This window comes from Melitaea cinxia, chromosome 14 (assembly GCF_905220565.1).
Source record: "Melitaea cinxia chromosome 14, ilMelCinx1.1, whole genome shotgun sequence".
NCBI lineage: Eukaryota > Metazoa > Arthropoda > Insecta > Lepidoptera > Nymphalidae > Melitaea > Melitaea cinxia.
Window position 1 is genome coordinate 300,761 of NC_059407.1, and position 26,234 is coordinate 326,994.

General features: G+C 36.3%; 1 protein-coding gene across 1 annotated transcript in view; it reads right to left on the reverse strand.

The window, feature by feature from the left end:
• Positions 1 to 24,529: 24,529 nt before the first annotated feature.
• The window catches only part of LOC123659666 (kelch-like protein 3), a 36,692-nt gene continuing 34,987 nt past the window's right edge, over positions 24,530 to 26,234 (reverse strand). The window contains exon 10 of the mRNA XM_045594863.1: positions 24,530 to 25,427. Within this exon, the coding sequence (XP_045450819.1) occupies positions 25,253 to 25,427 (175 nt within the window). The 3' untranslated portion in view covers positions 24,530 to 25,252. The remainder of the gene's footprint in view (positions 25,428 to 26,234) is intronic.

The following is a 26,234-nucleotide window of genomic DNA, read 5'->3' on the forward strand; positions in this document are numbered from 1 at the left end:
GGATCATCCTTGGTTGGAATCGGTGTTCTTTTGCGAGGATCTGTGGTTTATCGAATCTAATATAATGGCTAGCTGTGTCTAGACTGTGTTCACAGATTGCGGACTTAGTATAGCGACGATGTTTTAAGTCAGCTATATGTTCCTTAACGCGAGTTTTGATCGATCGTTTTGTTTGTCCTATATAAGAGAGACCACAGTCACAATCAAGCTTGTATACTCCTGCATCTTGTAAGGGTATATGACACTTGACAGATGGTAAAAATTGACTTATCGTTTTTGGCGGCTTGAAAAAAGTTTTTATAGAAGCTCGCTGTAAGATGAAGCCAATCTTGTCAGTGACCCTTTTCATAAAAGGTAGCACAGCAGGTACTCGTTCGACGGTGGCTGGTTTCACACGTTCACTGCGATGAGGACGCGGTACCCGAAGCTTGTTGTCTCGCAGTACTTGCTTGACATGTTGAAGTTCGGTCTCCAGGTGTCGCTCATCGCAGATCCCTCGTGCTCTCTGAAACAAAGATTTACCCACGGTAGCTAACTGTGTTGGATGATGGTGTGATTCACCGTTTAAGTACCTATCCGTATGGGTATGCTTTCTATACACTGTATGGCTTAAGGTATTGTTGGGATTACGGATGACTAATACATCTAAGAAAGCTAAAGATTTATTTGCCTCTAACTTCATTGTGAATTGAATTTTGGAATTTATGGAGTTAAGATGGTGTAAGAATATGGATACTTTATCAGATGGTAATATTGTGAAAGTATCATCTACATACCGTTTGTAGAACCTGGGTGTTATGGGCGAGGTACGCAGAGCAGTCTCCTCGAAGTCCTCCATAAATATGTCGCCAACAACGGGGGATACTGGTGAACCCATCGCTACGCCATCTACTTGCTTGTAGAACTGATTATTCCACAACATGTAGCCAGATGTAAGGCAATGCTTGAGAAGGTCAGCATATTCTATCGGCATGTCATTTTCCTTCAGCTTTCTTGACACAATACTAATGCAATCTTCAACCGGTAAGCATGTAAAGAGTGATTGCACATCAAAACTAACCATAGTTTCATTGTCACTGAGATGTAGATGTTTGATCTCATTAACAAAGTGGTACGAATCCCGTGTATGTGCTCTGGTTTGTCCACGCAGTGGCGAAAGTACATGGGCAACATGTTTAGCCAGTCTGTAGGTTGGTGAGTCGATCTGGCTTACAATTGGACGGAGTGGAGCATTAGCCTTGTGTATTTTTGGCAAACCATACAAAGGTTCACCCAGGTTCTACAAACGGTATGTAGATGATACTTTCACAATATTACCATCTGATAAAGTATCCATATTCTTACACCATCTTAACTCCATAAATTCCAAAATTCAATTCACAATGGAGTTGGAGGCAAATAAATCTTTAGCTTTCTTAGATGTATTAGTCATCCGTAATCCCAACAATACCTTAAGCCATACAGTGTATAGAAAGCATACCCATACGGATAGGTACTTAAACGGTGAATCACACCATCATCCAACACAGTTAGCTACCGTGGGTAAATCTTTGTTTCAGAGAGCACGAGGGATCTGCGATGAGCGACACCTGGAGACCGAACTTCAACATGTCAAGCAAGTACTGCGAGACAACAAGCTTCGGGTACCGCGTCCTCATCGCAGTGAACGTGTGAAACCAGCCACCGTCGAACGAGTACCTGCTGTGCTACCTTTTATGAAAAGGGTCACTGACAAGATTGGCTTCATCTTACAGCGAGCTTCTATAAAAACTTTTTTCAAGCCGCCAAAAACGATAAGTCAATTTTTACCATCTGTCAAGTGTCATATACCCTTACAAGATGCAGGAGTATACAAGCTTGATTGTGACTGTGGTCTCTCTTATATAGGACAAACAAAACGATCGATCAAAACTCGCGTTAAGGAACATATAGCTGACTTAAAACATCGTCGCTATACTAAGTCCGCAATCTGTGAACACAGTCTAGACACAGCTAGCCATTATATTAGATTCGATAAACCACAGATCCTCGCAAAAGAACACCGATTCCAACCAAGGATGATCCGTGAGGCTATTGAAATTAAAAAACATCCAAATTTCAATAGAGAAGATGGCTGGCAATTACCACCTGCTTGGGACCCCATTATTAATATAATTAAATCAAAAACCAAGCATAATTCACCACAGATTAAAGACTCAATTAGCACATTCTGCGTAGATAGGACTAAATAATATATTGATGTATGTCGGGTAGTTTCGAATAACTTTGTAACGTTGGGACGTCTGACACCTCAGTCCTCCCGTGACCATGGTTGCTGTAAAGTATCCGAAACGTCGGGAATCAAAAGTTAATAATAAACCGCGATAAAATCCGAAAAAAGTTGTTTCATTAAAAATTGGCTCAATAGTTTCGGAGTTACATACAGATAGCAGCGCCACCTACCGGATCCAATTGAAATAAAAACTTCTTCCAAGTTGGACCAAATTACCGATACTTACAAAATTTGATAAAAATTGGTTCTGTAGTTTCGGAGCTACATACATTAAAAATTTTCATTGTTAGCGCCCACTCCCGTAATCCTTATTGGGCATAAGTTATCCTTAAATCCGCTCATCAATCATTTTTACATCACATATAGGAGATTCGTACCAAATTTGGAGTCGATAGTTTAAAAACAGGAATTTTCCATTGTTAACGCCCCCGCAACAATATAATAAGTAATGTGAAATAGCTAGGTAATACCATTTTTACTGTATGTAAATTAAATTAAAATGCGGTCTACGAATAAGATCAATTTAATCATTAATAACTTACGTAAAATGCGCCCTAATATATTATTTAACATGAACTTTATTGCTATTCAACCATTATTAACTCTACATTTTAGTTAGAAATCGTTTGTATGGGTAAAAGAAAAGGGTTGTGTTTAGGGTTTTCACGGAAATTATTCGAATTTTTCTCGCCGTAAAAACCATCCTTGGACTTCAACGAACATTTGAAAGAAAGGATTAGTAAAATTGGTCCAGGCTTTGTTGAGATATACGCTTACTAACACATTTTACGATTCATTTTTATATATAAAGATTTAACGTAAGCCTTTGCAGACGAAGTGGAAGCACATTCCGATACTGCGCTGTACTTTCAATTGGCTAATAGACATACTTCAAACTTTCAAAATTAAATTTTATCCACAGGCTTCCATAAAGAAAACTTAAAACTATAAATATATAAAAGGGCAGCATCGAATATATATGTATCATTGAAGTAAATAAACACACAAGCGTTTCATGCATGTTCATGCGGGTATGCACAACTCGCTATGTGAATGAAACTCGATGTTATTAGGACGGCACGATTCGGGAAATACTTACAATAGCTACAACAACTTTATTTAATATTTATCAATATACTGTACGAGTTAGAAACTTTAATTTTTGCTTATATAAACGTACTTTGTATCACATCATCGATATTATTATCTTCATGACTTTTTAGTAGAAATGTCGGGAATCGAACCCGCAACCCGCGGCACAGAGAGCAGGGCCACTACAAATTGCGTCAACGGGCTAGTCGATAATTTCTAACTATATTTTTTATTGTCTGACTTTTCTTATTGTTTTCGATATTAGGATGAAATCCGTTTTGATGAAACATTTAATGTAACAAAAATAACGTAATATATATTGTTTGAATTTTTTTTTAAATTTCAATCATGTTAGTTTCATGCAAATTATTCGAATCAAACAGTAATTGTTGTCAAATAAGTTTTCTTCAAAATTCAACAAAGAACAAGAAAATTTAACAAGTAACAAGTAACAGATATATTTCTGTATATTGAAGATATTTCAAACATTTTTTTAAAGGGACATAATTGATATTAAAACTATAATCTAATTTGTTTGTCTATGATCACACATTACACTGTACCTATAAAATAGACCTAATGAAATTTTTACATGATTTTGGTTCAAAATAAGCGCTAGAAAAATTGGATATTCTGTGTTCTCGAAATTCAGAGAGGTTCCCTTGAGAAGGGATTTAAAAATCGAAATGAGAAATCACGAGTGCTAGAGTACTGTAAACACAGAGAATGACATATGTACGCCAGACAACTACACGAATCGAAATTTATTTGTCGTAACCACAAAGACAGACACAAACGTCGCCGTACAAATAAAAAATACAAACCGATTTTCCATAAAACGTAAAACTAACAAGAGTATAATGGAGATTATCGCTTTATACAATGAAAAGTTGAAGTGTTAAACGTATTTCCCTCCTATTTCACGGTCGGGCGCAGGCATCGACCATTGTTCCCGCGGCGCTACCGCGGCCGCCATCATTAGCCGCACAATGAGATCGACTTTAATTGAAAACTTTACACGGGTTATTCCTAAGACACCTAGCCTGATCGACTAAAGTAACGGCGCTGATGCGGCGACGGGACACCTGGGAAAACCGTTCATGCTACCTCACGTTTGACAGATTTCGAAGTAATTATCGCCTATTTCGCTGCTACTTATCGCGTTTACATGACAAACAATTGTCACCCACTTTTATACTTAACACAAAATCATTTACGTCCGCGGTCCAGGTACGAACGTAAGAGGATGACCGCTTGCGTATGAAAACCGTATCTCCTTAAACATACTTATTTTTTTCATAACACAAATATCGAAGCATGTCATACGTTCTATTTAACTTACAAATAGTCAAGAACGTCTTTTAACGTTAATTTGCTGATTAAATCCAATATATAGACAAGCGCATACATGAGTCAGCTTATTTGAAATTACAGTACATAACGGCTTAGAATTCACATTCTCGATTACTTGTAACGATGGTATTCCGTCGCATCGTATGGGGTCATCTAGAAACGTTTAATTGGCGGAAATAAAATTTAAACATACAAATTTACAAACTGAAAAGCACCGATACATAAAAAAAAATACATAGAATAAAAATCGTCAACGATCAATCGTTTACATTCGATGCATCGTTCAAAGACATCGAGTGTTTTTTATTTTTAACCGAGGTAGTTAGAGAGGAAGTTCTTAAATCTACTTTACTTTTATATGTTTTACATCATAACTTTACTGGGTGTGTCGATTTTAATCTTTTATTTAATCTACATGTCCTGTAGTTCTATTCCTTCCGAGGCCTTTGTAAGTTATCCCTAATATTAATTCGTATTTAATTGATAAAATTTTCGTCTAACTACGTTGTATTACTTGTCGCTGTAAATAAAAATAAAAATAAAAATAAAAATAAAAAATAAAATAGTTTTTATTTTGCTCAAATTATGTAGTTTACATTATCTAGAAGCCCTACGAACCGTGCTAGCTTTAAAAAAACTGTGTTACAGGCCACAGTGTCTTCCCCAAAAATTAGTTTATTGTTACATAATCAGACTTTGCGTTCAGATAGCGAAAACGTAAGTGAAACTGTAGACAAAGATGAAAATAACACAATAATAAAACAAAAACTATAAATACAAAATTTAAAAACAAAACAGGTTGACAATTATTAAAGTATGGAAAAATGGAAGTCGTTTTTTTGTTTGTAAACAAACACAATTTCATCAAAATATATCGTCCATCCCTACTGAGCGCTGTGCTCGAGGAATGCAACCGCATCGCCGCATTATACGAGCGCGGCGTTCGTGGGAACTGTGGGTGATTCACGGACATCTATTGATTTGCGATTAAATGGCTATATTTGAATATATTATATGACGTAATGATAATACCAGACAGTAAGGGACATTGATTTTTTCCTAACATAGCGAAAGTAGAACAATGAATTTTAAGCGTATGTAAATATGTAAGGATTGCGACAATAGTTTATCCTAAACTTTCAGTAAATGAAACGTGGGCGCAGTGATCAAACCAAAAGGATATTATACTTTCGACTTCAGGTGCTAATTTAGGTCATACGGATCTTGGCCATCGTTTGGACGTTTGTTAATAATGCTGTGTGAGTTTTTAGACTCAAAATGAAGGGTTCATAACGCGTCAGCCTGTATAATATCCCGCTGCTGTGCATAGGCCTCTTTTCCCGCGTAGGAGAAGGATCAGAGATTCCATACTATGAGTTACGATCGCTATCAGGTGTACATGATAACAACGGGACCGACGGGGCACGGTGGGGAGACCCACAAGGACTGACAAGCAGAGTGGAAATAAATATTTGTATAAACACAAATATCCACTCCGAGCGGGAATCGAACCCGAGACCGTCGGTGTTTAGGCGCCGTTAACACGCCACCGCACCATTACACCAAAGCGGTCGTCAGATTTCAGTCTACTGGTGACATATTAAAATTCAACCAAATGCCAAATATGTTAATTTAACTATTTAGTTTTTTTTTATAATATGACAGTTTACCGATTTTTATAATTCTTGTTTTTTAATCGAAAGCAAGCGCTTGGCACGTGGTCTTATTTTAATTTTATAAAGATCTGACGAGTAATTTTTGAGTTATTTCGAACATTATATATTTACTTGACTATTTCTTCAGCAGTAGAGTGGTGGATTAAGCTTTGATCCATTTTCTACATCGGGAAAAAGGCCTATGCCCAGCAGTGGGATATTACAGGCTGAAGCTAGACTGGAATCTATTTAAAGAAGTGTTTTTATTTATGATGATACATCATCATTATGAGGCGTCAGCGATATGTCTTCCCAGAATACAACGAGTGAAGATGACATCAATTATTTCCATATAATAGTGACTTGTAAAATATAAGTCCTAAGTTAGAATTTACACTAATAAAAAAATAAGCACTGCAATAAATAAATCGATATTTTATATTAAATACTAGCTGACTCGGCAAACGTTGTCTTGCCGCTAAACGCTATTTAAAAATAGGAGTTGATCGTAGAGGGTTGAAAATTTAGGGTTGTATCTATTTTTTTAATGTTGTATCAAAAATAATAAAAAATAAATAATTTATCTAAAAATTAAAAAAAATTACGGGTGGACTACCCTTAACATTTAGGGGGATAAAAAATAGATGTTGTTCGATTTTCAAATCTACCCAATATACACACAAAATTTCATGAGAATCGGTCAAGCCGTTTCGGAGGAGTTTAACTACAAACACCGCGACACGAGAATTTTATTTATTAGATTTTCGACTAGCTGTTCCCGCGACTTCGTCCGCGTGGAATTAAAAAAAAAAAGTATTGTTCAGTTCGCAGAGTTATAAAATAAATAAATTTTTAAAATAAAAGTAGCCAAAGTTACTCCTTATTACATCAGCTATTTGCCAGTTAAAGTCCCGTCGAAATCAGCCCAGCCGTTTCAGAGATTAGTCGGAACAAACAGATAGACAGGCAGACAGACAAAAATAAAAAATATTATTTTGGTATACGTACTGTGTATACACCTGTATATACAGTATGCATTTAGTAAAAAGCACTTATTTTAATATTACAAACAGACACCCCAATTTTATTTATATTGTATAGACTAGCGGACCTAGTGAACTTCGTACCGCCATATTTTTTCCATGAATATATCGAGGTTTTTTTTTTAATTTTCTCTTATAAAAAAATTGTCGTGGTAATAAAAAAAAACAATTTTACAACCGTCTAGTGATTGTCTCCTACTTGCAATGGAATGTTTATAAGTAAGAAATAAGGATTAAATGATATTTCACATTTACATTTAAATTAGTTAATTTAAATAAAAAAAATGAATCAAGTCAAGGTCAAGACTCAATAAGACTGGCCCAATTAGACTTAAAACTTTAGAAAAAAAAAGTTGGCATAGCCGTATTTTTTTTTTACTTTTCTTACAGTATTTGTTATAAACGGATATGTTAAGATTTGTTCTGAGGATTTGAAAATTTCAGAAAACTACGATTAAATAAATAAATAAATAAAGCATGTTTTTTTTGTGCGTCTAACAAAGCGTGAAGTGTGTGTTGTGTGTGTAGTGTGTAATTAACAGTTAGCGTTCGACGAATAACAACGAACAAACGAACGAGCGTTAGTCAACAGCGACGTTATTTAATTAATTATCTGCTACAATTACTCAACGCACTGATCATGTATCTTGATTGCTTGAGTCGTAATTACAACACGGTGTGAACAAACTTATATATAAATCATCATTATGTATTAGATGACCCGGCAGATGTTGTCTTGTACTTTGAACTTGTGAATACGAAAAGTCAAGGTCACTTTTTAAGTTTTATTATTTTGTGGAAAGTCAACACATGTGGAAGATATTCACGCCAGGCACGATAGTGCGAAATAACAAATAAATTTGAGTATTTAATAAAAAACATCGCTACACGTGTTGTCAAGCGTCACACTCTGGGCTGGAGCGGTTCGGCTGACACACAAAATTGAAAATTTTCAGAATATGTAAGGATTGTTGTAATTCCACACGTTTGGCAGTTTGCAATGTCGGGATAGCTAAATAAATGCAGCCAATTCAACTCTATAGTAGAATGAAATTCTGTATCTGGTGTCGAGAAACATAATAGCACAAATACAAACGCCCTGAAAACACCAAAAACATTTGTCATGAGCGGGGATCAAACCTGTGCCTGCTAGCAAATCAGGTAGCTGTTGCTAATGCGTAACACATAACTCTTCCACACATACTCGTAAAAAGCATAAATATACTGTATGTGTAATAAAAGTTGCAATAGGTTGTTTTCTATTCCTGGGACTTGCTATGACGTAAAAAAAGCGTCTCCCATTTTTTCGCTCGCTGGGTCCGACATTGCATAATAGAATGATTCAGTAATTACGGAGGACGTCAGATAAAAACTCGCGTCCCGGCTCCAGACTCCCGGAGAACGTGACTCACGCGAAATCCCGGAATCGAGTGCCATAGGAGCGATGCCTGACGCCAACTCATAGTCGATTAATTACCGTCTGCTGCTTCCAATTACATCTGAGTCGCTTCAAGATGTGGGTTTTTAATTTAGGACGTATACAACTTATCGTGAAACGTTCCTGACGCTGGTGCACTGTATCAACACATCTGACTCTCAAAACTGTTTTTTATGATTGTTGATTACAATTATTTGCGTCAACGAACTGATGACAGAATATGTTTATGACGTCGATACACTAAATATTAATATTGAGTTAGAAGTTGTTTTTCTATGAGAAATGGAATTTTTATTATTGACGAAAATTATAATTTAGTAACTACGTAAATATATTTGTTAGAATTGATAGATTGTTATTAATTTTAGTGTGTAGAAAGATAGACCTAGGATAAAATAAATTACACTTGTCTTCAAATTTCTTTACATTTGGAAGTTATGCTGGGGAAAATCCGAGGCGCAACCATTTAGGTAAAATTATACATAATTATACTACCAAAATCATTGTAAATAGAATTTTTAAGAGAAACAAATTGTCCATTATCGTTTTCGTAAGTATGTTGCCAACTCTACCCCACCACCACAAGAACACAACACTGCTTAAAAGCAGTATTATATTAGCAGTCGCTTCACGCTTCAGCCTGTAATCTCCCACTACTGGGCATAAGCCTCTTTCTCCATGTAGGAGAAGGATCAGAGCTTAATCCACCACGCTGCTCCAATACGGGTTGGCGGATATATTCCCTTCTATGAGTAACGATCGCTATCAGGTGTACATGATAACAACCGGGACCGACGGCTTAACGTGCTCTCCGAGGCACGGTGAGGAGCCCACTAGGACTGCACAAACACCCAGACCACGGCAAACACCTGTATGGCCAATACAAATGTTTGTCATGTGCTGGGATCGAACCCGCAACCGCCAGCGCAACAGGTACGATCCATGGCTGTGACGTCTGCGCCAACGCGGCATTTATTAGCAGTGATCTTCTGTAAGGTCAAGGTCGCCATTCAGGCTACTCAGGTTTTAGAGAACGATATTAACTTTTGTGAACTATCTCCGTTATTGTTAGTGATAATCTTACTTTGTAGATAGCATCGTTGCTAAATCGAAAGCGTCAAGAATGGTCTGTGCTGGCCAAGGTGCTTAATCCTTCTTTCGTGGGTGTTCAGGCTGAAATGTAATCTTCTCACTCAAGGTCGTGGTTCTTACCCATGTGGGCTGTTCCAGATTTTGAGCAGGATGTTTCCTGCTGTGCTCTACCCGAGTTACAGTCAGCCTTAACTATTAGGTAAACTCTCCATACATTGCAATTAAGAAATCAGACTTTTAGTTTTTATCAGACCAACATTCCGTTACCAATAGAGCTGACATATTCATTTTGTGAATATTAAACGACAATTCGTAATTTTATACTTATTATAGAAACTCCACGATTCTAAAGAATCCAGGGGTCATACGTCATTCTGTAGTGTGCAAAATATTCTCGGAGTCGGCTGTAAATCTTACTCGATTGTAAAGTAATATTGGCTATACGTATAGGAAAAGGAAGTGGGTGTCTTTAAGAGAGCATTATAAGGAAGACACTCATGTCTGTAACAGAGCAATAAAAGCCTTTTTTTTTAATTTTGTTTATATTTTCATCTTTATTCTAATATAATGCAAAATCTGATACATTAATTTGGGTGACGTTTAACTTAAAATCAGGCATACGGATGTTTAATATACTTACCATGCACAAATCATCACATAGAGATATAAATAGGTAGTTGCTACGCATTATTGGAACTCAATTTACTAACTGATAACCCCGTTTGACTATAACTTTCGAAAATAATTTTTAAGAATATTTTCTATGTTTATCTGACGCTCACACTATACATTAGTTCAGCTATGTTGTCCTTCAAAATAGTTTAACAGTATATCACAACGGCGAAAACTTTCTTGCTTGCTTAATCTCTTGCTTACTTAATCAACGAACCCTTTCTACATAAATTTAAATAATTTATAGGTCTTTGTGTCTATTGTAGGCTGTTAGGTTTGGTATTTTTTTTCTATCCTGTAGGTTTTATCTAACAAACTAAATCACGTGGTAAATTGAAAAAAAAACATAAAAAAACAATATTTAATAAATCCAATTCCAAGTTACAAATTAAATGAATTGAAGCTATACGCACGATTTAGGGTTTAAATCTATTTCCGTGGCCGTCTACGAGTATTATACCTGACTTATTTTAAAACAATGAACGAAGTTGCAAAAAAAATTGTGGTTACATTATCCTCCAAGGCAAGCACAGCTTTAAATTTTCAATGAACTACTAAAAACCCCTACGACGCCACAACACCTTCAAAGTTTCTATGCTCAAAATAAGATTTATCTATTTGTAAGAATGATAAAGGTCATTAAGTCTGAACAAACGATTTACTATGAATTTTTTGACTAACTGTAGTCGCAATTTCATTGATGACTGTGTTGTTTTTATCTGTATCAGCAGCTAACAATTAACTGTACATGTAAAGATTTATGTACTTTCGGAGTGTTAAATTATTATTTTTTAAATTAGGAATTATCGATTTTTGTTTTAATAATTCAACTAGATGTATCCCGCGCTTCGACCGCGTTAATTGGAGAAAAAAACTTACTAAAATGCTATGTAGCGTTTTAGGCATCCTCGTAAATGGTCTATCGAAAACAAAAAGATAAAAAGACGAAATATCCGGACCAGCAGCTCCTGAGATAAGTGCACTTAAACAAACTTCTCAGCAACTCTTCAGCTTTGTAATATTAGTATAGATCTATTGTGTTGTCACAGTAAACTTACGAGGGGGCGGGCATATAACAAACTAAGAAACTAAAATTATAGTAGTTTTAGTAAATTTACCTTATGATATAATTGTAGTATCAACTTTTGAATGTGATTTATTAAAATATAAATACGCACATCAAATAGTGAATGAGTCAATATCAATGATGTATGAAAAATCGATTGTAATTGATATGAGATGACCATTCTTTCTACGTTACTGCGTGCGTGTTGCGGTTTTCGGCGACCATTTACAAGCCAGACACGAACTGCGAGGGAACCTGGCTCGCTTACGAATTGACTAACTTCGCGTCATATAAATTAGTGTGGAACTATTTTTTTTTCTTCGAATGAAATATACATTACCCACGGCCCCTAAATTTCCCGAGTCTTTTTTGACAAATCATGCAATACCATGCTTATTTAACCGAGTGACTACATAACTGACATAGCACACACATAACGTTTGGATGTGGTCCGACACTTACAGTGTTTATTTGTTACTGACAGTTTAAAGTAATACCTAATATCTAGGTTGATAAGTATATTACAATGGCAGCCTCTGTGCCACAATTATTGATAAATAAATGATTCATATAATAGGTAGCTTACAATAGCCGCTTCGCGTCTCTTTGCTTCGCTTCAGCCTGTAATATCCCACTACTGGGCATAGGCCTCTTTCTTTGGATGGAGCTTAATCCACCGCGCTGCTCCAATGCGGGTTGGTGGGTATATTCCCTACTATGAGTAACGATCGCTATCGGGTGTACATGAAAATAACCGGGACCGACGGCTTAACGTGCTCTCCGAAGCATGGTGGGAAGACCCACAAGGACTGCACAAACAATCAGATTACAGCAAACATCTGTATGGCCAATACAAATGTTTGTCTTGTGCGAGATCGAATCCGCAACCGCCAGCGCAACAGCCACAAACCATTGCCGCGACGTTACGCCAACGTAGCACAATACAATAGCCAAATATTATCAAAATAATTGCTGTAAAATTGTCCACAAATCCAAGTATATTTTTTTTTGAAACAACATTTATATGATGTAGATAATTTCGTGAAATATTCGGTACGGTTAGACTTCGAAAAGCGATTAATTCTTAGCTCCCACTACGTTAAAATGCAAGACTACGCCATTATATAAGTTCTATGAATTGTATTTTGATGTACTCTTTTGTAGTTTCTATGTCATAAATATTTTGAATGGTTTTAGTCTCAAAATTATGTGCATTTGAAGAAATAAAGTAAAAAATCCTTATAGCTCTTACAGATCCTTGTTAAAAATAAGATCTGACGTGAAACATGAACTTACGAGTCTAGCTTTGAAAATCCATGAAGCTGAAAACGCATACAACCGTCTATAGTCCGTATAAGTCTACTAACTAAAATAAATAATGAGAACATCAATAGTAACTCGTTAAATATTTCAACATAACCGCTTTTATCATCCTGCCTTGAATACTAAAATTCCTCGCCGCGATATCAAGTATCTCATGGGATTGTATACAAAAACCATAAGGTGCGTCGCGTGAGACGCGTCACGTAGGGCCCTCAAGACGAGTTGCAGGGCACGTAACCGACGCGGCGCGAATGGAGGCGTGTCCGACAGACCTCTTTGTCACGGCGATGTCACGGTCCAGACCATTACAGATTGTTTGGAAAACGAGCCAAGCCCTTCTAAAATAATATCGTTTGCCCATTGTCTCCGGCGTTGAACTAGTTCTGCGGTTTACTCTGTGACATTATTTGCTGCGTTAGTAACGAATCCTACTATCATATCTGTTTGTTGTTACAGCCTGCGTAATGGTGGTCTAATTGTAAGTAAAAAGGCGTAAAAGGTCTTTGCAAGTATTTGATGATGTTATAGGTTATTAAGATTCCTTGAATCCATTTTTTACCCTCTAAGCTTTTTATGTAAATAAAATAATTTTTCATGATTATATATATGCATTCACGTATTCAGCTTGTAACATCCCACTACTGGGTATAGGTCTCTTTCTTTTGATTGGAGCTTAATCCACCATAATTATATCCATGATTATATAAGTATAACATTGCTTAAAATTACTGAAAGTGATAATATTTAAAGTATTAGTAAGGTACTGCATAAGGTTGATAAATACACAAGTATGTAACTGAGTAAAAGCTATACATACACGAAATACTATGTTATACATTTTATGAAGGGTATATCTGTGGTGTAGAACACGTTTATGGTCATTAACCGCTTAAATTCGGTTATTAATATACACCTCGTGGTTGTGAGCAGTAAAAGTATAATAGATCAAAGTTTCAAAAATGTCTCTTATAATTTTTTATACAATGATAGGCTTGCGTTTGACCACTATTTGACCTGATGGTAAGTGAAAATGCGGTCTAAGATGGAGCACGCTTACCTAGAAGTAGCCTATTCACTCGCGACTTAAAGATGCCCAGGTTATAGTTTTCGGGAAACACAGACGCTGGTAGAGAGTTCCCCTCTTTGGCCGTACGGATCAAGAATGTACTAGCGAATCACTTAGTGCGTATAGGGGGAATGTCAATATAAGGGTGGCGTAATGCAGAGCGTCTGGTTGTACGATGATGGAAGGGGGAGGGGGGAATCAGGTCATGGAGTTCCTGCGCACACTCTCCGAAGTGTATCCGATAAAAAACCGACAGGCCGGCCACCCCTCGCCGATGATGCAAGCTTTGCAGCTTTACGGCGACCAGTGCATCATCAGCGATGAGCCTCCTGGCTCGTCTCTCAATTGACTCAAGAAGCTCCAGCTGGTATTTGGCTCAGCCATCCCAAAGAGCAGTAATCCATGCATGGTCGAACTTGCGCTTGATATAAATTTAGTAGCTGTTCCGGAGTGAAGTACTGTCTCACCTTCGAGAGAACGCCCAGTCTTTTGGCAGCTTTTGAGCCTTTGCCTCTATGTATGATCCAATTACAAATTATAAATCTCAGTTGCTACTAATTACAAATTATAATTAATAATTACAAATTATAATTAGTAACAAGTGAGAGTGTGAATCATGCTCTATAATTCTATATATTCTTGTCAATTATTGTCTTCATGTGTTTTTTTATATCTGCTGTAAAACGCCATCTTGTCGTCTGCTTGAGTCTGTGGACAAGCGTCGATACATAATGTCTAAAGATGAAATGGTTACAGTCTAAAAAATCAATCCGGGAAGTGCGAGGTCTGTAAGTATAAGTATAATGTAATAACATTAATATACCTAGGAATAAATATGTCTATTTTAGTAATAAAGGAACAGTCCTTAAGTGGATGTAATTAATAAATGAATAAAAAAGTCTTTAAAATATTGTGGTTAAGTATAAGTTTTAATTAGAATTTAGAACTGGTTCAAAGACGTCATATTCTCTATGACTCAAACGACCTGATCGCGGCACGTGTAATTATATCGTTCAAAAACGACAATTAACTTCCTTTTATACATTACTGTAATTAAATATATATAATAATGAACAAATGAAAGCTCAGTCAAGCCCAGTTTCAGCTAAAAAACTTTGTTTCAGCTACCAAAAACTTTTTGCTGCACCGAAATTTCCATTTATTTTTTAGGCTGATATTCCCCCTTTTTTTTACATGGGGAAAATCCATTATGGACACCCTCCGGCGCGGGGGCGCCAGAGGGCTATGTCAGGCTCCTACTGACTAAAAAAACCACCATGTGTGAGCAGTCGTCCGCCTGGGTGGGGCGAGATGGGGTCGCGCTAGCATTCGCCACCTCGCCCCGGAAGGTTGATCTTCCCCCTGACCCTGCTTTCTGCTACTGAAAACATTTATTCCTGCATTAAAAACTATTAAGTAGTCTACTACCTAAGTATTATAACTTAGGTTTTATTTTCGGTTTAAAATTCACATGTAAAAAAAACAAAACAAAAAAACATCTTAGCTCCCGACAACACTCTTTATTAAGAATATTAAAATTACTAAATTAATTAGAAATTTAATATTATTTCGGTTTTTTTTTCTTCGTTTGCTATAATCGCTGCCTTTTTTTGTTTTAATAAGTGTCACATAATTGTTGTACAAATTATTGTAAATTATCTCTATTAAGGCTGTAGTAATTAATATACCGAGACTGACTGTGGTAAAAATATATAAACACCAAATGCTAGATAAAAGATATTAAGATACTATATTAATCTAAAATATGGGTATGAAATTAATGCAGGTACCTACTACCATCCCTTTTCAAAGGCATGGATTCACTACTTTGTTTCACTGCGAGTCGGTTGCTAAACTATAAAGAGTAATGATCATTATTAGGTTCTTAGGACCTTAAATGGGGTAAATGCCTTTATAAGCATGATGGCAAATGCGCGAGATAAAAGTTTAACTTTATTATGTAATGCTATTAATATTAAAGATTTTTGTAGTCATAAAATAAATCATTTCTTATTCTAAAAAATAAATATTAGTAACGGTAAAAAGAAGAAAAAAATGTCCTGAAGATACATCGTAACTTGTTCTAACTTATGTCAGTTCCAATTATATTTTATGATTTGAATTTATTTAAATATCAAAGAGCTAATTGTTTACAAACACTTTAGGTCAAGGAACCTATTATATTACATAGTCGCTGCGGCGGGTTAGCTCATTCGCGAGACATTCTCGTCGGCCTTATATACGTAAAGGGCGTCGCCAGCGCAGGCATGCGTCTGCCTTCCGGTGCGTCACGGCAACTTTAAGATCGTAACCTTTCAAACGACATCCATCACCACTTTACAGCTAACACACGACTTAATATCCAAAATAAATCAGCAATGTATACTGGCGCACCTATGTATGGTATGTCCGGAGCGGCTCATGTTTGGGAACGGCGTTTTGGGAACGAGTTCAAATTGCAGTGTAATTTAAGTGCATAGGTCCGTTATATAAGATGTTATCTCAAGATAAAATGTCAATACGCAATGCACATGATAGGAGATTTATGACTTCTAGGTAAAGTTTTAACGTAAAGACATGTTTGAGGCATATGGCCTGGCATACATCAAATGGTTGCATGAAAAATTCTCAGTCATTTTACAGCGTTTTTTTTTATTTCTTGGTAGTGGTGATCGAAATTTTATCTTGAGGTTTCATAATCGGAAATGTTTCGACGCAAATATGTAACTGTTGTGTCGTTGAAGTCTTCCATTCTCACGGACTTGTAGCGAGTCGCATTGTGGTTTTATTGCGTAGTAAATAATAATAATAATAATACTCTTTATCGTACACCATTAAAAGAAACAACAGAGAAAAAAACATAATATGCAAGATGTACAAAGGCGGTCTTATCGCTGAAAGAGCGGTCTCTTCCAGACAACCTTTGGGTATAGGACACGAAATAGAAACTGTAGTTAGGAAGAGAATAATGTAGTAATTAGAATAATGTATTATATATTTGTTTTTACAATATTTCTTTTCGGTCTGGTTGTCTGTCCTTGTTGGTTTCCCCGCCGTGCCTCGGAGAGCACGTTAAGCCATCGATATCGGTCGGTCGAATCGGTCCCGATTGTTATCACGTACACCTGATAGCGATCGTTGCTCATAGTAGGGAACATATCCGCCAACTCGCATTGAAACAGCGTGGTAGATTAGACCGATCCTTCGCCTGCATGAAGAAAGAGACCCATACCCTATAGTGGAATATTACATGCTGAATTATTATTTCTATTATCACTACTATCGTCCTTTCGTGCCAGTTTTTTCGGCAGAAATTACTCAATCGATGGTAGCGAAGGATTAAAAATTGAAAATCACAAGTTAAAAATAATTTTGGCTAATACACTTATTTCCGTATGTATCAAAGGAAGAAATGATTTTAACGCCGAGTTAGATAAAAGTATGTACACTTTGAACTTGGTTCAATATCAGCTAACTAAATATAATGAAAACAATGTACTGCATAGTGCTCCGTCGTGCATACGAGGTTACTGCACCGAATCAAAGTAGTTTCGATTTTTTTTTATTTAAGTGATATATCCACAGGCTTATTATGCCCGTACTTTTGTTACTCCATATATAAAGGTATATTTTTTTTAAACATGCATCGGTATAATCACCGCATTTTAGAATCCTAGAAGCCCTAATAACTAGTCTTAAAATTTGTAAAACTCGACACGAGTCCATTGATCAAGACTATTCTATATATTGCTTTTTTATATTTTTATATAGTAATTATTTTTATTATATTTACACTTATTTTCTAGCTACAATATATGTACACTTATTTGCTACTTACAATGTACACTTAACCTATGTTATTGTTAGTAGTTAGGTACTTTTTTTTGTGTGCTTAGATATCGTTTTATCCATTTAACTTTCTTTTTTTTAATTTTTATTAATATATTATATGACTAATCCTATCTTATTAAGTACTTTATAAAGCCTTATCATTACAATTACATTATCCTATTCCTATACGATTACATTTAATTTTATTATTTATATTACATACATTACACTTTGATCTATGCACAATTTATAATTACAATACAATGATGTCTTCACACCACTGCATTTTCTAACATTTTGAGCACATTCTCAATGACGGCTGCATCTCTATGGTGAACGGCCATCTTGAGACTATGCTCAAGGATTTCCTTGTCCGTAGTCCTTTCTTGTCAGTAGTTTCGAATTTTGTAAATTCTTTAATTTACTGTATTATAAAGAAATTAATAGCTAAAGCTCATATTTAGGTGCAGATAGCAGTGCACGTGATACATGATAAAGATGTCTGAACTTATAGTAAGTAATTAGAATTTTAATTTGTGTGACGACGAATCGAAGGCGCTTTTGCGGCCTATTTGCATAAAGCTATTTTGATTTTGATTCAATAAACTTATTTTATTAAATAACAGTTATATTCACGTCTTTTTATACTTGACAATTATTTTTATGTATGCCCAAGTAAAATGTTACTAATCATATAATTTTCAACCGGAAAACATCGATTTACAAAATAAATATTGAATTATTTTATTACGATTATACTTTATGCGATTGTTTTTTGTTATCAAATTAGTGACTACTAGCACAACAGCAAGTTGCCGTGACAGCTTCACCAATGAGTTTACAACTGGGAATTATTCATTACTAGCTGACCCGCAGACGTTGTCCTGTCTAAACGATGAATATTGAATTCGAATTGGTATAATTAATAAAAAATATTTTAAAAAAATGTTATAACCAATCTTATGTCAATTCTATGTCAAACGTTACATTAAAAAAGTTTTTATTCTCCACAGCGTTAAGGTCAGATTAGATTCATTTTATATGGTGGTTAATTATTTTTAAATTTTCTTATTTTTCGTTAATTTTCTTAATTTTTTCTTTCATAAGAACTTTCTCATGACAATAACAAATACAAGAAAAAATAATAAGCGCAATCGATCCAGCCGTTCACGAGTGATGGCGTGACCAAGAGAAATAGGGATTCATTTTATAAATAACTAGCAGCTGCCCGCGACGTCGTCTGCGTGAACGCTATACAGCACCAAAAATACCTACGATTATACCTTTTAAAATAACATTCATTTACCCGTTTCTTCTTTACATTTCATATCTACAGAAAAATCTCATAGATATCGCTGATTTAAAATTGTCTTGTCTAATTATATTCATTTAATTATGTTTATCGGCTTAGTTACTTATATTGCGTGATTTTTATAGTGTGAAGCTAGCTTATATAGCATAGTTATTAACATAATAACAGCAACATTCAAATATGCGTCGTTAGATTACACGTTGTTACAGAATCCCTTGAGGAATATGTAGCCTATATGTTGACCAGACTTTAATAGTATTCGTGCCATATTTGAAGTAAATCCATGCGGTACTTTTTGAGTTTATCCCGGACATACATACAGACAAACAGACAAAAATTATAAAAACTATACTTTTGGCTTCGGTGTCGATTGTAGATCACACCCCAAGTATTCTTTTAATGTACAGTTTTGACTTTCCTACCATTTTATTATATGTATAGATAATAATATATAATAAAGTTGCCAATGCAACAGCCTCACTATCTGCATAACACAACGCTCCTACGAGTACGTGTTTTTGTCGCCTGACACTCAATCCCTCTACTTCATGTGGTGTTGTACTTTTCTACGATGCTCTACGGCTGATTGTTTTTGATAAATTAACGTGAATCACTACGAAGCTTAAATACCTTTCCGTAGGCAAATGCTGTGTGGCTACGGTACTAAAGAATTTAGCCACCCCTCTCTTCCCGTGGGTGTCGTAAGAGGCGACTAAGGGATAACACAGTTCCGCTACCACCTTGGAACTTATAAAGCCGACCGATGGCGGGATAACCATCCAACTGCTGGCATTGCAATACACAGGTCGAAGACGGGCAGCAGCGTCTTCGGTGCGACAAAGCCAGCCCTGCGGTCACCAACCCGCCTGCCCAGCGTGGTGACTATGGGTAAAACACATGAGTTCACGCTATTTTTGGCGTAAACTTGTGGAGGCCTATGTCCAGCAGTGGACTGTGATAGGCTGTAATGAGGCAAATCCGTCTTGTGTCCGGTTAGCAATTGAAAAATTATAATTATAAATACTAATAACAATGTCAACATTTTTAAATCATAAGTAAGTCATAAATTAGGTATTAAAATAATCGCTCCATAATCTATACTTATTATTATAAAGAGAAAAGATGTGATTGTTGTTTGTTTCCATTGAATAGGCTTCGAAACTACTGAACCGATTTGTAAAATCTTTCACTGTACTCATACACTGTCCACGGGTGACACAGGCTATGTTATATTTTCAAAAAAATTAGAAATCATTACTAAAGTTCCAATTGTGTAACCAAATATGAAAAAAATTAGCTAAAACATTCTTTACAAAAATAATAAATCTTTGCACATAGATAGTTGCAAGTAGAATAATTGTTACATTTAGTATATCAAGCAATGTATTAAAACTTTTAATTTGAAATTTTTATGAAATACTCGAGCAAAGCCGGGGCAGGTTAATCCGGGGCGAGGGGGCGAATGCTAGCGCGACCCATCTCGCCCCACACAGGGGGACGACTGCTCACACGTGGTGGTTTTTTAGTCTGACATAACTGACCGCGTCGAAGGGTATCCATGATGGATTTGCCCCACGTAAAAAATAGGCTGTTAGTTAACAATAAAACTTTTAAGTATATCTTTTAATATATAAGCAGCCTTTTTTTTCAATTTTGGTACCATTAGGATATACGTAACGATTCCTTCCGACTTTACATAGATGGTATTAACTATTACTTCTCATTAAAATGTTATTGAAATTGTGAACTTAAGATTTGTCATAGAGGCCGCTGTACCTACACATTAATTTAACTAAACTAATAGACCGAGAGCCCAGGATGGCCAGACTTTCGTCATTTCAGCTGAAAATTTCTCAGTGCATGTTCCCAATACCGATAGAAACAATGGCCAAATATAAAGTTTAACTCATAGTTACTTTGGCAGATATCACATGCGTATAAAATTACTTCGCACTCGCAGCGACGGCCAACCTAAATGTTTGTCTAGGTCAGGATTAGAGCTATCGAAATTGACCTGCTACTGAAGAAAATCTTCTAATACGTACCCAAGTGACACGTATGAAATTCAGTTTTATACTATGACGTAAGCTTAGTTACCACTTTTTACTCCTTTGATATCTGGTACCTACCGAAGTAACCATGACTTGAACTTCATATTTGGCCATTACTTCAACCTGTGTTCGAGCATGCGCTGAGAAACTTTCAGCTTTTATAAAATGACGAAGATCTGGCCCTCTCGGGCTCTTGGGTTATAAAATACCCTGTAGGGGGTAACGTGCCATTGCTGAAGTTTTTTTTTATGTCACTAGGTCGGCAAACAAGCGTACGGCTCACCTGATGGTAGGCGATTACCGTAGCTTATAGACACCTGCAACACCAGAAGCATCGCAAGCGCGTTGCCGACCCAATCCCCAATCCCCCCAGGAGCTCTGGTCACCTTACTCACCAACAGGAACACAATACTGCTTGAAAACAGTATTATTTTGCTGTGATCTTCTGTAAGGTCGAGGTACTACCCCAGTCGGCCTGCTCCATATTTTGAGCAGGACATTCCTGCTGTGCCCTTTGTCTGTTCTCGTATGTTCGAGAAAAACAATATAAGAAGCAAACTTATTTTGCATTAAATATGACAGTGAAGATTTATTAACATCTTACACCAACATTCTTAATCCAAAATGGCGGACTTCCACAACTAGTGGCAATTTGTTTGTTTTTTAATCAGCACGCATCGCGACAATCGGAACGCTCGTATCGTTCGTGAATGCGGGCACTGTGTTTGAATTTGTTAAATAATATCACATGCAACTAGATCATAATTCATTTATTGTTGGGGAAATGAGTCGAAAAATGTTTTGGGTATTTCAAATGACCCTATTTCCCGCGGAAAAATAGCGCTATTTTTTCGTAATTCTATGCTTTGTATCCATGCTCTACATTCGTATTAATTATGTCGTCATATTGTCTATTCTATCTATATATCCCTAATATAATATTATAAAATAATGTGATTATAAGTTTGTTTGTTACAATTTCCCGCGAAAACCACTTAGCCGATCATCATGAAACTTTGTACACATATTCTGGGAGGTATTAAAAGTAACATAGGATACGTTATTAAAAAAAAAAAAACATTGCGAGCGAAGCCGCGGGTACAAGCTTGTATTATATATATATATATATATATATATATATATATATATATATATATATATACTTAGTTAAAAGTATTTTTATAATATATATACCTAGGTCGGCATACAAGCTAACGGCTCACCTGAAGCATCGCAAGCACGTTGCCGACCCTACCCCCAATCCCCCCAGGAGCGATGGTCACCTTACTCACCAACAGGGACAAAACACTGCATGAAAATAGTATTATTTAGCTGTGATAAGGTAGGAGGTACTTCCCCAGTCGGTCTGCTTCGTATTTTGAGCAGGAAATTTCCTACTGTGGCCTACCTCACTAAAAAAGTCAGTAAATGGATTTTTATAAAACCCTGTAAGGTAAGGAAAATTTTGAAAACTTATAAATACTTAAAATCTTTCAATAAATGGATACAACCACTCGCGCGCCCTCTACTCTCATTATGTTTAGCCCTGTTATTATACGGCTTGACTTATATTAAAATAAATATTAATATGAAGTTCAACAAGTGTCCTAGGTATATTAATTATATGTTTTCCAATAACCAGACTTTATAACGCAAAGTTACTTTGACCTACTAGGATCTGACATTCTGAGAATAGCGGATCCAAACAAAGTCATTAAGATATTTATATTGTTTTGTCTATATGAACAAATATACACATATAATTGGAGCTTTAAGTTAAATGAAATACTCCTGGCTGGTATGTTCCGGGAGTACCTTAGTCCTTAAGTGATTAACAATTATTTAGAGTATATTACGAATGTCCTAATTAAGAATCTAAAATTGTTTTACAATTATTGAAGTTAATCTTCAATAATAATGGTTACAGCACTGGTTTGTGGCTATTGTCTCAAAAGGACTGCACAAACACCCAAACCAACGACAAATACCTGTGGCAGCATCATTGAATTACTATCACTACCTAAGTAATAATAGTCCGATGTGGTTACATATATGGCCAATACAAATGTCTATCGTGAGCGGGGATTGTACCCACAACCGCCAGCGCAACAGCTAGTGCTGTGACCGCTGCGCCAACGCGTCGTCGTAACAAATATTCACTGTTTTTACAACTGTAAATAATAATTATTTTAACTTTTATTATCAAGAATTCTACTTTTTTATTTCAATATAATAAGGAAGTCTGTTATAAATATGCACAAACACCACATGATACCATAACAAAAGAAAAAAATTAATTTTCAGGTGCAAAAAAAAGTCAAATATGTCGCAGACAAATACAAAAATCATACATCAGCTAATACAAAAATCTTATACAATGACTACAGTCCTTTTAGCGACATCTATAAGTTGATACAGGTAAATGGTAAACTTATTTTTAAATCTGACGACTATATTTATTCTAGTATCTAACTTTATTTGTAGATGGCGCTGTTACGCATTTGTTAATAATGTTTCCTTTGCTGTTTTAAATAATGAAAATGTTGTGTACTAAATATTTTGATTGATTACAGTTTTATATTTAATAAATGTTTTATTTACTTACTAAATAAATTTTAATAATAATAAGTGTGTCTTTGCAACTCACACACGGCAAAAGTAAAACTTCTGAAAAGTAGGCTATAAGAATTTGGTCGTGAGTGGATATCGAGCCCAAGATTGTTAGATCGACTTCAGTTGCGTATTTTAAGAATCAGGGCCACGGGCCATTTGAATTTGCTGTCCCATAAATTAAGATAAAAAGTTAATAACGTTTGTGGTTTGTCCTAAGGACGTGACAATTAAAAAAAATCAATATCGATTATTTTCTTTGTAAAATAAATCGTTTTATTAGAATCGACTTTCTTTTAACAATGCATGTAATACTCTATGTAACTATGTAATAATACTCAATATAATTCGGCCGACCTATTTTTAGGCACCGTTGTAAACGGATGAGAGTTTATTAAAATTGATTATAGCTAAAAAAATAATGATTCTTGTACAAATCGATTATTTTTTTCAGTACGTATGCTCGGCTTGTACCGCCCCTTACTGTGAGCCGCCTCGAGGCCATGGCCCTTTTGGCCCTATGGTAAATACGCCCATAATCGACTTCAAGATAACGCGACAAACGCCTACGCAAATAAAGGTCTCTCTTCAATGTTGTAATTTAGGAATATCACTTATTAAACTAGGATAGGGATTAAAAAATAAAAATAAGATTTTAAGAATAATAATTATAATTTTCTTTCGTAATACTTTTATTGTACTAATAGATTTGCCTATTTGAATATACGGTACACACAAATGTCTTTAGGTTAATATTGCTATTTTAGAGTTAGAACGAGTAAACCGTATAGGTTAATGCATTTATAAGTCATTAACTCTTCTCAATTATTCATTATATTGACACAATTTAATAAACGACTTATTATATGATTAGCTATTTGCCTTTTGCTATTAAAAGAAAAAATAAGAGCTAGGAGTAAATAAATTATATAACAATACTGAAGTATATAAGAACATATTTATTTCTAAATAATAGGAGTAGCAGTCAGTAGTGGTAGTTATCTGTAGGTAGCAGATAGTTTTGATTGTATATAGGTGTTAATAGTCAGAAATTATAACAATTTGTATAGCAGATAGTATAAGGGAAGGTAGTGGCAAAGTCTAGAGGAGGAGAGGGGTCAATATGACAGTATGTAGAAGTGTTACTAGACTCAAATAATAATAGATAATATTTACCTTTGGAAAGGTTGACTATGTTTTCCTTCATTCATATAGTTTTTTGATGTAAAATATCCCTTTTTTGGTGTACAATTTTGTATTTTATTATATTTATATTTTATAGCAGAGGGTGTTAGAGAAGGGTATATATAGTGACCGAAGACGCGATGAGATCAGATAGAGGTATTAAGAAAGGGTAGTGGTTGTAACGAGTGGGGTTAGTTAGCGTGTGTAAAAAGTTCATAGTCGCGGACAGTAAAGTTGTAGTCAGGTGTAAGCGAGGCGGGCGTCGGGGAGTCCCCGTACGAGTGAAGGTTGCTGTAGCTGTCGCTGTTGGCGTGGCAGTTGCTGGACACCAGCAAGTCCGCGCCCGCACCGAAGATAGGACCACAACTGAGGACGATCAACGAGTTACTTCAGTCAGTACTTGGGGGCAGTGTTGATAGTATATACATAATACAATACGCGTTGGCGCAACGATCACAGCACTGGTTTGTGGCTGTTGCACTGGCGGTTGCGGGTTCGATCCCCGCACATGACAAACATTTGTATTGGCCATACAGATGTTTGCCGTGGTTTGGGTGTTTGTGCAGTCCTTGTGGGTCTTCCCACCGTGCCTCGGAGAGCACGTTAAGCCATCGGTCCCAGTTGTTATTAATGTATAACTGATAGCGGTCGTTACTCATAGCAGGGAATACATCCGCCAACTCATATTAGAGCAGTGTGGTGGATTAAGCTCTGATCCTTCTCCTACATGGGGAAAAAGGAGTATATCCAGCAGTGGGATATTACAGGCTGAAGCGACATAATACAGCGCGAACAGACAGGCGCGCTCGGCGGGCACGTAGCTAGTGTGACATGTGACCTAGTGTTGCCATGTGAGTACGACACGAGCCCAGCACTCACTCGGGGTGGTAGCAGAGCGCGAAGGCCTTCTTAGCCAGCGGGTAGACGGCGGGCGGGTCGGACAGCGCGAACAGACAGGCGCGCTCGGCGGGCACGTAGCTAGTGTGACATGTGACCTAGTGTTGCCATGTGAGTACGACACGAGCCCAGCACTCACTCGGGGTGGTAGCAGAGCGCGAAGGCCTTCTTAGCCAGCGGGTAGACGGCGGGCGGGTCGGACAGCGCGAACAGACAGGCGCGCTCGGCGGGCACGTAGCTAGTGTGACATGTGACCTAGTGTTGCCATGTGAGTAC